General features: G+C 50.5%; 1 protein-coding gene across 1 annotated transcript in view; it reads right to left on the bottom strand.

Annotated features, from left to right (window-relative positions):
- The window catches only part of LOC134009535 (phospholipid-transporting ATPase ABCA1-like), a 117,929-nt gene that overhangs the window by 18,932 nt on the left and 86,785 nt on the right, over positions 1–12,212 (bottom strand). The window contains 7 exon segments of the mRNA XM_062449043.1: positions 29–105; positions 107–136; positions 1,508–1,570; positions 5,986–6,106; positions 6,278–6,338; positions 6,341–6,406; positions 7,749–7,872. Coding sequence (XP_062305027.1) covers positions 29–105; positions 107–136; positions 1,508–1,570; positions 5,986–6,106; positions 6,278–6,338; positions 6,341–6,406; positions 7,749–7,872 — 542 coding nt within the window.

Raw genomic sequence — 12,212 nt, 5'->3', positions numbered from 1 at the left:
GCACGGCTAACAGCTGTTAGCGCCTCACCTGTATCCGTTTAGGAAGGCCTCGCCTCCGGAGACAGCGATGTCTCCAGTCAGCATCTTAAAGGTGGTGGTTTTTCCCCGCGCCGTTGATTCCAAGCAAGCCGAAGCACTACCCACCAAAAAGAATAACACACACACACACACGCCTCGTTAGAAACCGCAGGAGACGGACGGAGCAGGAATTTGAATGTACACGTTGATAACATTGTAATTCAGTGCTGAACGCATGTAAGTCAAGGGGAGGGTGATACGGGTTATTTATAATTGGTTGTAACCTCTTTCTGAGCGCGGGAGAGGAAACCAATTCCTGGTTGGATCAACTTCCTGGATTGGGTACATGTTGAAATTCAACTCGTGTAATGTAATGCATGTGCTCCACACGCAACTCAAATCTCCACACACAGGCACAGTGTGTGTACAGCAGACACACTCATTCCCAATGAATAAAGAGATAAAGACCAGCACAAACACACGCAGATGCACGCAAAAACACACAAAATCCCCTCCAAAACTGAAAATCCCCAGCAGGTTTCCCCTAGCTGCGTCTGAAAAGCACTGATCAACATCAGCCGCTAAATAAATCAGACACGTTTCTATCACTCTCCCTTTCCCTCCCCTACTACTGTAGCTCTCTCTCTCTCTCTCTCTCTCTCTCTCTCTCTCTCTCTCTCTCTCTATCTCAGTGCCTCTCACTCTCACTGTGCCTCTCTCTCCTTTCCCTCCCATTCTACTGTAGCACTCCTCTCTCTCCCTCCCCCTCTCTCCTTCTTGCCCCCTCCAGTTCTCTGATTCCCTCTCTCCGCCAGTACTGATCTTCTTTCTTTCCCCCCGGGAAGGGACGAAGGGGGGGGGGGGGGGGCACGCCGCAGGAAGTCGGCTAGCGGAAGAGCGCTCCCCCCGCGGGGAGGGGTCCTGCGGTCAGGTGACCCACCCCGCGAGAGGGGAGGCTCGCTCCGAATAAATATTCGATTTCTGTCATTCATTGATCCGTGCTTGTTTGCGACGTGGGCCTTGTGAGTGCGAGGCAGAGGGGCTAAGCTGCAGGTAAATAATGCAGGAAACACAGTGTGGGGATCTGTGGGGCGCTGGCTCACATTATTCCACTGACATTTACATTGAGTCTGGTGTAAACATGGCAATGACAGAGGATAAGGGCCTGTTCTGTGTATGTGTGTGTGTGTGTGTGATGTTGCAGTGGGAATCATAGACTTCTGAGACAGAGGAAGGTGTTTTTTTTTTTTTTTTTTTACTATACTCCCTCTGCATCATATTTGTGGCGGGAATAAATCTTTGGGTGTTGATTGGTGTAGGTATGTGTGTTTCATGGCTTCACTGCTCTTGCAGGGAGGTTTCATTTGTTTATTTGCGGCACGTGCAAGTGTTTATTGTTTTCGTGTTCCACAGAGTCGGTAGAAGGTTCCAGAGGCCCCTGTTTTGTTTTGGTGTTTGCTGTGTGTGTGTGTGCGTGTGTGTGGCTTACCTCAGCGGCGGGCACGCCCACACACACCCTGTCCACAGCGGGAACCTTCTTCCCTCGGTACACCTGCAGCGAGGAGACAAGGAAATTAATCAGAGGGATGGAAAGACGGAGAGAGAGATAAGGAGAGGGAGGGAGAGAGCGAGGGGCGAGGAAAGGTGGAGCAGGGGGGGGGGTACTGAAAAATGATGGAAAGGAGGAGGGATGAAAGGAGGCGTGGACGAGCAGAGAGAGGAGGGGGTAGGGAGGGGGAGGGATAACGAGAGAGAGAGTCAAACAATGCAGGACGGAGGAGAAACCGAGGGAGAGGATGGCGGAGATCATAAAGGATGGAGAGAGAGAGAGAGAGAGAGAGAGAGAGAGAGAGAGAGAGAGAGAGAGAGAGAGAGAGAGAGAGAGAGAGAGAGAGAGAGAGAGAGAGAGAGAGAGAGAGAGAGAGAGAGAGAGAGAGAGAGGAGAGGAGAGAGAGAGAGAGAGAGAGAGATTCAGTCGACGGGAACAGATAATGAGACAACATGGCAGGATGCAGGCAGCTCAGGTAGAGCTGAGATGTAAGTTCTTCCCTCCAGACACAGGCAGCCGCTCCATTACGCCCCAGTATCAAGTGAAGCAACGTTGGCTGAGTGTGGCTTGATCGGGCTGAGAGAATTCCCGCCTCCTGACACAGGCGAGCCCTGAGATAAAGAAGCTAAGTGAAGATGGGAAGCTAGTCTCCATGCCTTGGAGAGTGTCGGAGGAGAGAAAGAGAGGGAGAGAGCGATAGAGAGATAGAGAGGAGAGAGAGCGATAGAGAGATAGAGAGGAGAGAGAAGCAGGATCTGGTATTCAGAGTACGGAACCAGACCCCATGCCCAGATCCAAGCTGCAGATGAGTAGCCTGTTAGGTGGCGGTTTTTGCCTCGTGCTTTAGCTACACAGCTCTGCTTGGGGGGTAGCCCTCCACCTCTGCTGCTCAAACTCCCTCCCCGCACATCGCACCCATATCCCTGAACGTCCAGCCCCTCGGACCAAATCTCCCAAACTACTTGCGTTTCCCGAAGTTCTCCCCTCACCCTCCTGCAAACATCATCCGCGGGAGGCGTGTGGCGCGCAAGCTAATCGCTAATCGACGATTTCCCTTACTCAGTCAGCATCATCCGCCAGTTGGGGAAAATCGACCACATGAAGCACTTTGCACCGAGCAGGGTTCTCACAAAGGCATGCAAGCAGCGAAAGGGAATAAGATTGGATGCGGGTTTGAAAGTAACTTTGATTTGAACTTTGTTGGGAGAGAGCCAATGCCAGACGTGGTCCGTGGCGGGTTGTGAGGAACGATTTAGAACTCATTAAGCACTCAAAGTCAGGGGAACATCTCTGCCCTGATCTGGGGGCCAGGGGTTTCTGGGAGAATTGTCAGCTGTGTGTCTACCTCTTGGCTGGATGAAATCACACCTTTCCTGGGGAAGGGCCACGGGGGAGCTGATAACCCAGTGTAATGGCATCATTTGGCTGGTAATTGTGGGTCTGGTCGGGTTGGAAGGGAGGGGTGAAGTCTGGTTGTGTGTGTTTGTGTGGCGGGTGGGGGGGGGGTGGGTGGGGGGATTGAACGCTTCTTCAATGCTGGCTTCTTTATTGCCATCAGTTACTTTTTCCTGCGTTAGTCTGTCCTGGCTCCGAGCCACAGTGAGACAAAAGGGCTTTGGGCCTGGCGTCATTCAACTGATACAGTCACCCGAGAAGAGACGACAATGTCAAATGTCTGTTTGCATGGGGGTATTTTGTGTGAACACTCTTGAAGTATACGATCATATCAAGTCCAGTACTGTCTGGGTTAACCCTACTCTGGGTCTCGCTGAAGATGGCCCATAAAGCGTAAACAATAAACCACAAATATTAAATGACTTTGAAATTACATGTGTCTCCTACGTGTCACACATGTCTATATTGCAGGCTGAAGATGGTGTTTTTACTGCATTTATTTGTTCCCTGGATGAACTGTATCAACGCTGTTTTGTCAGTATCGTGACCAACTTCTCTCCTTCACATACGAGGGAAACACCGCAAAAATACATAGTAAATCAAATAAAGCCATTGTAAGCCGAAACCCGTGGGAGTGAGTGTTAGTATTGTTTTAGAGAGAGAGAGAGAGAGAGAGGGTATATCTGGGAGAGATGGAGAGTGTTAGTATGTGTTTGGAGAGAGAGAGCAACAGTGGGTAAATCCAGGAGAGAAAGTGAGTATGTGTTTGAGAGAGAGTGAGTGGTGTGTCGGTATGTGTTTGGGAGAGAGTGAGTGTGTCGGTATGTGTTTGGGAGAAAGAGTGCGAGCATGTGTGTGAGCGCGTGTGTGTTAGTGTAGGGCCGGGGGGTGGTGAGTGTCTGTTAAGTAAAAGAGCCGAACTGAGGGAGAATGCCACTGCTGTTGGTCTACAGAGGAGACAGAGGGCTTTACAGAGCCAACTTGGATCCTGTACAGTACACACCAGCTGGAGAATTAGACCAGCTGTGGAATGACAACCCTGATGTTGGGCGACAAGGAGAGTTCCAGAGAAAAAAGAGCCTCAAACGCAAAAGAAGAGTGGGTCAGGAATCTCGTTAATTTGCATATGGATTACCTTAATTGAGTTTAACCGCAAGTAACATCAATGCTATCACAATCAAATATTTAAGGCTAATTAATAAATCATACATCTGCATTACTTATATCTTTTGGGCATTATAAATGCATGTTTTGAATGAAAAAATTACTTGTGGCTTTCACAAGTTAAACACTCCGAATTGAAAACTTCAGAGCATTGATGTATGATCAAAGCAAGTTCTAAAACGGGCCTGAATGAGTGTGTATTTTGTCGAAGCGGTGCCACGGCACTCATAACTCACAAGTCTCCTCTGCACTCCAAGCAGCTGTCACTGTCTTCCATCTAACTTTTTTTCCCCCCCAGAGCAGCTGTAAGGTCACACTGACAGCGAGTGGGGCGTTGCTAGCGCTAAGGGTCGTATCTGTCGCAATTACCCCGGCCCATCGATTACACCGCTAGGCTAACGCGGAGGCTAGCGCTAGGCCCTCGGCCCGCCGTTGGCCATTTGTAAATCCGTCCTGGGGGAAGGAGACCCGGGGGAGGACAGTGTCATATGACTGATTTCCTGTCAATCACTTGAGAGACGTGGCTCAGATTTATGGTGGGCCGGCGGTCTGTCGGCTAGTTTGGCATGCTCATTGATCAGCCGTTATCTGGGCACCGCCCGGATAGCGAGTAGCTGATGTGGGAGTTGATGAGGAGGGCAGCGGGGTATGTTCTGATGCCGGCAGTCCTGTTGTCGAGGGTCTCGTTAGCTGGGTGTGCACACGCAAACGTAAACAAAGGAGACATTCTTTGTCGTCTCACTTCGTATTTTGGAGAAATGCCGAATAGATACGGTATGATGCTCCAGATTGCTCTTTATTTTGATGCGTGGGAAGACTAAATATGCATAGCTTTAAGGCTGATTAGCTAAGGTTACCGGAGGCTAAGTGTAACTTTGAAAACGTCGCGAAAACCAGAGGTGTCATTTCTCCCCGTCTTCCCAGTTCATTTCACCTTGTGAAAGTCTGCAAGTTCTACATTACTCCTCCAACTGTTATATTCAAATCCTGCTCGTTAATTACCCCAGCAGTGTGCAGAGGTGTCCTCGGCGAGAGGCGGTGAATGATTGAGTGCCAGGGAGAGCGAGGGCGTCGGAGAGAGAGCCGTCTGAGGGTTTTGAAGCCTGGCCAGATGTCGGGCAATGGGGGCTGCCGTGGCGACGCTCGCTTCCTCTCCCGGGCGCTCGTGGGAGGAACATCTGCTCTCGGGCCAGGGTGTTAATCTGGGCGGTGATGAGGCTCGCGCCGTCCCAGCATGCCGAGCTGCACTCGCTCACTTGACGCTGGTGAGGTGTGGTGGGGGGGGGGGGGGGGGGTGAGACTGGAGGAGGAGATCTAGCGACAGCTGGCTAAGGCTTTAGCACCCCTGAGAACTATGGCTGGTGCTCCTCAAAGAAGATCCTACCCCCCCCCCCCCCCTCTTCCCTGTCCTCCCACACGCACGCACGCACACACCCCTCGATAAATGTGCCCACAGCTGTGGCTCGACAGTCCTTTTCGCTTCCTATCCAAAACTGGATGACATACTAGGAAGCCACCAGAGAGAAACAGCTGGCAACATCGGCGTGTCTGATTTTAATTGGAGTCATGTCTCAATCCGACTCAGCTGAGACCCTCTTCCAGGGCTGGATGTCATTTTACCAAAGCTTAGCCCAACCTGCCTTCTCGTTTGTTGACACTGAGTGGAACAATGACAACTAATAAGTAAATGGGCTTTTTGGCGGTGTGGCGAGATGTTTGGGAGGTGAGGTTAGTTTTACGATCCTAAACCGACAACTTATTGGAGAATGTGAGTCACATTGTCACGCGTGGTTAGTACAACTGTCCAGAGCCCAGACCCAGTGTTCACACGGCTTGACCCGTCGCAAGCGCCTCAGTACCTTGGTGAGATCACAGATTCGCAGGAGGTCGTTTTTGCCGCCGCCTTGGTGCACGCGTTGTCGCTCCCGAGCCACATCCACGTCCTCATCCCCCTTGGGCAGCGACTCGCCGGAAACGAGTCTGCAACACACAAAAAGAGTTGTGAACCACCAGTCACATGACACCGACTTGACCAACTGTCACCTACAGCACCTGTATATTGTTTTTATTATGTTTTTACGTAAATAAACATGTACATGTATATGTGCTACTTGAAGACACCTTGAGTTGTATTCCGTGCACCTGCAGTACCTGGGTTTGAAGAAGAAATTGTACTGGATGAGGAGTGTGATGGTGAACATGACCAGTCCTGGATGCACATGGCACACAGGTTCTTCCCCACCATGTCCCAGCCCAGAGGGTTTTTAAAACGGTCTTCCCCTGGAAGAAGGAGGGGGGGGGGGGGGCAGGTTGGTTTAAAAGCAGACAGCAGGGTAACACATCACTCGTGAGGAACTGTAGGATTAAAAAGGTTGAAAAAACATCTGAGGGGGGGGGGGTGGGGGGTGATACCTACGCTGATCAAAGAAAACAGTATTGAAGGAAGAGGCTGCCTTTTTTTTTTTTTTTTTGTGTTTTTGTAGCTGACTCACTGTCTGTGTGAAGGCCCGCAGCTTGCCAAGGCCTTCTCATCTCCTCTGACTCCTGACACACGTTCTCCTTCCCCAAGCCCTCTTTTCATCCATGCATAGATTTCAGAAATACTGACAGCCCAAACTTCCTTTCTTCACCCCCCCCTCCGCCCCCTCGATCTCTGCTTCAGGGGGACAAGACAGAGGAAAACTTAAACGTTTTCCGTCTCATTCTAACGGCAAATAGCCTCTCTCAAGACCGGCCCTTTTAAGTTGTGATTGCTTTCCTTATTACTCTTCCCGCCGCAAAGTGATTCCTCAAACTGCCATTTCCTGCCACATCGCTTCAGATAAACCTTGCCCCTCCCCCCCTCCGGCCCAGCCACCTCCCCCACCCTTCGCCATGTCTCTGCCATACTCATTCAGTGAAATCTGGCTAAATGTAGTGTGGAATGGTTGCAGTAGTGCAATTGGTCAGATGCCCCTCTCCCCAGGGCTGGTGAGTCAATCCTGTTACTCATACTAGAGGAGTCATGCTGAAGACTTCAGGAGAGCTTGTACGTTTAAAGCGATGAAAGGACGAACGCGATCAAGTATTGGTCCGACAGTAGGAGTAGGGTATAGAGATTGAGGAAATGTAAATTCCTTGCACTCAGTTGGTGAACTCTCGGAATACAGAATACTTGCTATAAACATTCAAGAGCTAAAACACGATTAAAGTTTGAATGGCTTCTCTCTGCGTCCTTGAAAGTTTTGCACCGACTGATTCTGGTCTTTTCATTTCATTTGATCTTCACTGCCGATAAGGATGATGATTCAATTCACTATAACTCTTAAAACTGTTTTCCCTTTCCAAAATAAATTCCCTAAGAACGCAAGATACAGGAGCCAGCACCTACGCAGCAATCTTTCGAGAAGAACAGTCCGCACTGAATCGCTCCTCCTAGAGTTGACATCTCTTTCCCCGAATGGTTTCCCTTTCCCAGCCTCACCAAGTTATTTCTTGTTGTCTCTGAGGGGTTTACAAAAGCTCTTGGGTGTCGATATCTCGTTTTTCCCCCCCAAAAGCAGTTCGTGACCGTCCATGTCTAAAAGGGGCCTATGGGAATCAGTGTGGCCTGGAAGGTGTTGTTGTGGAGTGGTCTCCCTACCGAAGCTGCTGAACAGAGTGGCCATGGCCTGGTTCTTGGCCATGTCGATGAGGCCTCGGCCCAGACAGAAGTGAGGGAAGATCAGCAGCACCTGCTTCACGATGTTGTTGATGTTGGAGATGTTCTGTTGAGAAACACCCCCCCCCCCCACACACACACACACAAACACACACACACACACACACAAACACAGACACACACAAAAACACACAAACGTTAGCTACATACAAGGTGCGCGGGATGAAACGAACAACAACAAAAACAGTTATCGCGCGGCACGTGGCATGATGTCACATGACCGAGAGCAGCAGGGGGGGGGGGGGGGGGGGGGAGTTACAGTTGCGGCGCCCGCGGCGGTGCAAATCTGTCGAGTGGCCTCGGGAAAGAGTCGGGGGGTGAAGGGGGAAGTGGCTTGTGGCGTTGTGACGCCAGCCTGGGTAATTAACAAACATCCTCTGTGCTGTGCGTTCTGAAACTCGGCGGAGGGGAGTCGTGTTGTGGAGTGGGGTGCCGCAGAGCACGCGCCGAAACGTGAGCGCACGCCTGGGCTTCGGGACTCGTGTCTGATGAGAGAGAGCGGCGCTCACGAGGAGTCTCTCTCACACACAGACACACACAGACACACACAGACACACACAGACACACACAGACACACACACACCACCAGACGATTCTCTGAGGCCGAGTCATACAGGCACGCAATTACAGGAATATAAAAAGCGACGTAGTCGTGTGCGGCGCGCACACCCACGAAACGTATCGCTCGGTGCGCTGAAGCTTCATTACCCGGGTCAGCCTCTATCGTGTCTGGGCCCATCCTGATTACACTACACCCACCCACACCTCCACCCCCACCTCTACTCTCCTCCCCCCGGGCTACCGCGGAGCGACGGTGCCTTTTTATAGCACACAATCCCTAATTAATTAAATGAAAGTCTGTCTGCCTCTCACTGTACTCTGCCAGCTGCAGCTCCTGGTCTCCACTAGCACTCTCATTAGCCAGGGAGGGTGCCGGCTAAAAGAAGAGGGAGAGAGAGGGAGAGAAAGAGAGATGTAGACTTTGATATCAGAGGGGTGGATTGATGGGAGACAGACAGACAGGCATGCTGATAGACAGGCAAGCAGACAGACAGACAGACAGACAGGCAGACAGGCAGACAGGCAGACAGGCAGACAGGCAGACAGGCAGACAGGCAGACATGGTTGGTTTGACACACTGGTTTGATGACACCTAAAGCCACCTAAAGAACTCTGAGACTTCTACATATACTTTAACATTGGATTTGTTTCGGCACGGTAAATGAGGGGAATTTCCGTTGTGATTGATACCCCTAGGGAACCAACATATGCTGTAGATCAGTCTTTGCCATGATACACAGACGTAGCTTTTCCCCTCTATCGGTTTTTCCAACCGTCAGGCCATACCTTGCCCGACAACAACCTCAGCGGCTGGGCTTGGTACATCTGCACAGTTATGAGAGCAAAACTTGATACTTTCCCACAGCAATGTAGCGCATTGCTTACTTTAGGAGTCTTTGTTAGTGTTATTTCTATAGCAGGTTCAAGTTGAGAAGGAGTAGCCTGACAGGCTGCTCTCCTCTGAAGACGGTGTCGATCCCTGTGGCCTAAATTCCTGGTCTCGGTGTGAATGCCTCAGCCAAACACCTCGTTGATCACTGTGTCAAAGGCAAGTCTAACAAGTCCAGCTGTGCGTTGGCCCGCGCTTTAACACCCAGATCAACATCCTGGTGTTGCCGTGACGACTTGGAGGCTCTGGGATCACTTAAACTAACATGTCGGGGAGGATAATGTGTGCCATGTGCCATGGTGTCTGTGTCGGGAGTCGTGCGTTACCGTACTGGTTAGGACAAACACGACCTCGTCCGTGAGTGTCAGCGAGTGAATGAATCTGGACGTGGACCCTGTCGTACAGTCCTACTTTTGCACAGGAGTGGTCTAAAAAGGACAGGTCTAAAAAAAAAACTCGCTGCACTTCAAATACATACCTCCAATAAATAAATAAATCATGAAAAGGGATGACCTCGCTCGGACAAGGGCCGTTCGTCTTGGAGTGGAACGTCGAGAGAGCGAGACCTAATTCGAGATCGATACTCCAAATACGGCGTCTTCTGTGCGCGTCGGGGAGACGTGAAGGGGCTTCTCGGGCCATGATGAAACGCTGGACGCTTTCTTCTTCCCAAGTTTATGCTACGCGCCCATAAATCATTTTCCAAAGCTTGCGAGGGGGGAGAGTCTCCAAGGCCCTGGTCTGACCCACATTGCCTGGTGTTTCTATTCCCCCAGCTTCGCCTCCCTCACCGCAGGGACACGACTCGCACAGGGAAACAAGCTTCAACGCCAGGCATACGGAGAGCCAACCAGAAACCATTCCAACCCCGACTGCAAATTGTTCATCCAAAACTTTGATGTGTCCGTGAAAATAAGGTACTGTTCAGGAGGCCTACATGCTTTGGTGTGCATTAGAAGGAGGAAGCGCAGTGCGATGATAAAGTAATAAAGTTGTGTTCACCACTCGCAAAAACCCCGACCGCTTCGGGAAAATGACCTCTCCTGCGTTTTTTATATTTGAACGTATGAAATAAAGTTGCGGTATGTGCAGCAATTAAGCTGCGGGGTGCGGAGATAGGATAGGCTGCTGGACTTTTTCGTAGGCTGCAACACCGGCCAAGAGGTTATGACACAGCAGAACTCATGCAGCTCTTTCAACTACCACAAGCGCTCGCACACCCACACGGACACACACACACACACACTCCTCTCCGACCCCCTACCCTACCAGATCTATAGGAGCCTGTGGCTCTGTCTGAGTAGCTGGAGGCTCATGTATTGACTCAGGCACCATCTCATGCATGCAAGGCAGACAGGGATTGATGCAATCCACAGGGAGCTGGACACCAAATAAATATCTCCCAGGCTCCCCTCAGTCTCCAGATGAAACTGGGACATGGAGTTCGTTGCGAGTCTCAGATTTTTTCTCCCTTTCTGGTTTCGGGGCTTTTTTTTCCTCCCCGGACGTCCTCCTGTCGGGGATTCCGATTTATTCACGCCCGACCTTTTGGATGAATAAATAGATGAGGGGAATAAAAGAAGCCGTGGCGTACTGTTACATGGCGGCTCTCATTTAGCCATCGCCGCCACGCAGGCTTGGAAGTAAGGCATGAACGAGTGAGGAGGAGAGGAACAAAAAAGAAAAAGAGAAGGAGAAAAGATTGAGCTGTCAGATACAGACCCCCCCCCCCCCCCCCCCCCCCACCTGTCAGGAGAAACCGGGGCGTGGTCTGTTTTCGCCTTATCTACGGCGGCCGTTTTTGCGTCGAGTCCGTCCCACGGGGTTTATCGGGACCGAGCAGAGGGAAATATGGACGGCTGGATGCGTCTGCCCGTCACAGCAAAATGTATTCTGTGGCTGTCAGGGGGCTGGGGGGGGGGGGGGCTGATGTGTCCATCCTGGGCAGCTACAGGGGTCTCGTATCTGTATTGACATCACGGGAAGTGATTGCTAGGGGTTGTCGCGCCCCCCCCCCCCCCCCCCCCCCCTCCTGTCTGTCATGTCTCTATTGACCCTGAGAGCTACAAGGCAGGCTTCTAACTCAGCAGCAATGTCCTTGACAAGCAGGACTTCAGTAGGTCGCTGGCACAACATGGCAGAGAGCCACTTGCGCTGTTCCATTGCCGCATTAACAGCTCTCGCTATTATAGTTCTTTTAAACTATGCCGGTAAAATGTTTTGGTTCGAACAGCAAGAACAACAACACGCTGACATAGTTTGAAGGGGCCGCTGTTTGAAGAAACAGGAAAGGACGGCGAACGACGATGATAATGACATTGCTATTCAAATGAGGAGCTCTTGCAATGAGGGAGACATTGTTTGAAGTGAAGCGGTTTCAGGAGACGCATTTCAGAGATGGACAGAGATGGAAATTCGGGGGGCTTGTGATCAGAGTTACAGTGCTGAGAAGAAGAAAAAAAAGAATATCAAATGATCATTTGGAAAGCCTACTACAAGTGGAGGGCATATAGATACAGATACATAATGTATCAGGGCGAAGTACATGCAAACTAAAACGGTTAACTGCCGAAATAATGCATATTCGATCTGCTTCGGTGGCGCAGGTAAAAAAAAAAAACGCCACGTTTGGACTGCTACGATACAACGACGGATACAAAGTCGAGAGGAGAAGCGAGTTTGACAGGCTTCAGACGTCTAATAGAAAAGTAAACAGGAGCGTCTGACAGGAAGAATCTCCATCCTGTTCTTTGTTCTCAAAGTTCTCCTCTTTTCACACCTCCCGACTTTCCTCTCTTTCTTTTTGATTCCCGAAAGAGAAGCGAAGCTCTCAGATTAAATGAACACGGATGAAAGATGTATGAAACAAAGTCTACAAAAACACTATTCTCCCCTAACAATTAAACATTAAAGGGAATAGATAAATACCACCTCAA

The sequence above is a fragment of the Osmerus eperlanus genome, chromosome 23 (genome assembly GCF_963692335.1).
Source record: "Osmerus eperlanus chromosome 23, fOsmEpe2.1, whole genome shotgun sequence".
NCBI classification, from domain to species: Eukaryota; Metazoa; Chordata; class Actinopteri; order Osmeriformes; family Osmeridae; genus Osmerus; species Osmerus eperlanus.
The sequence above is the reverse complement of the archived record's forward strand: the minus strand, read 5'-3'. Positions and strand labels throughout refer to the sequence as shown.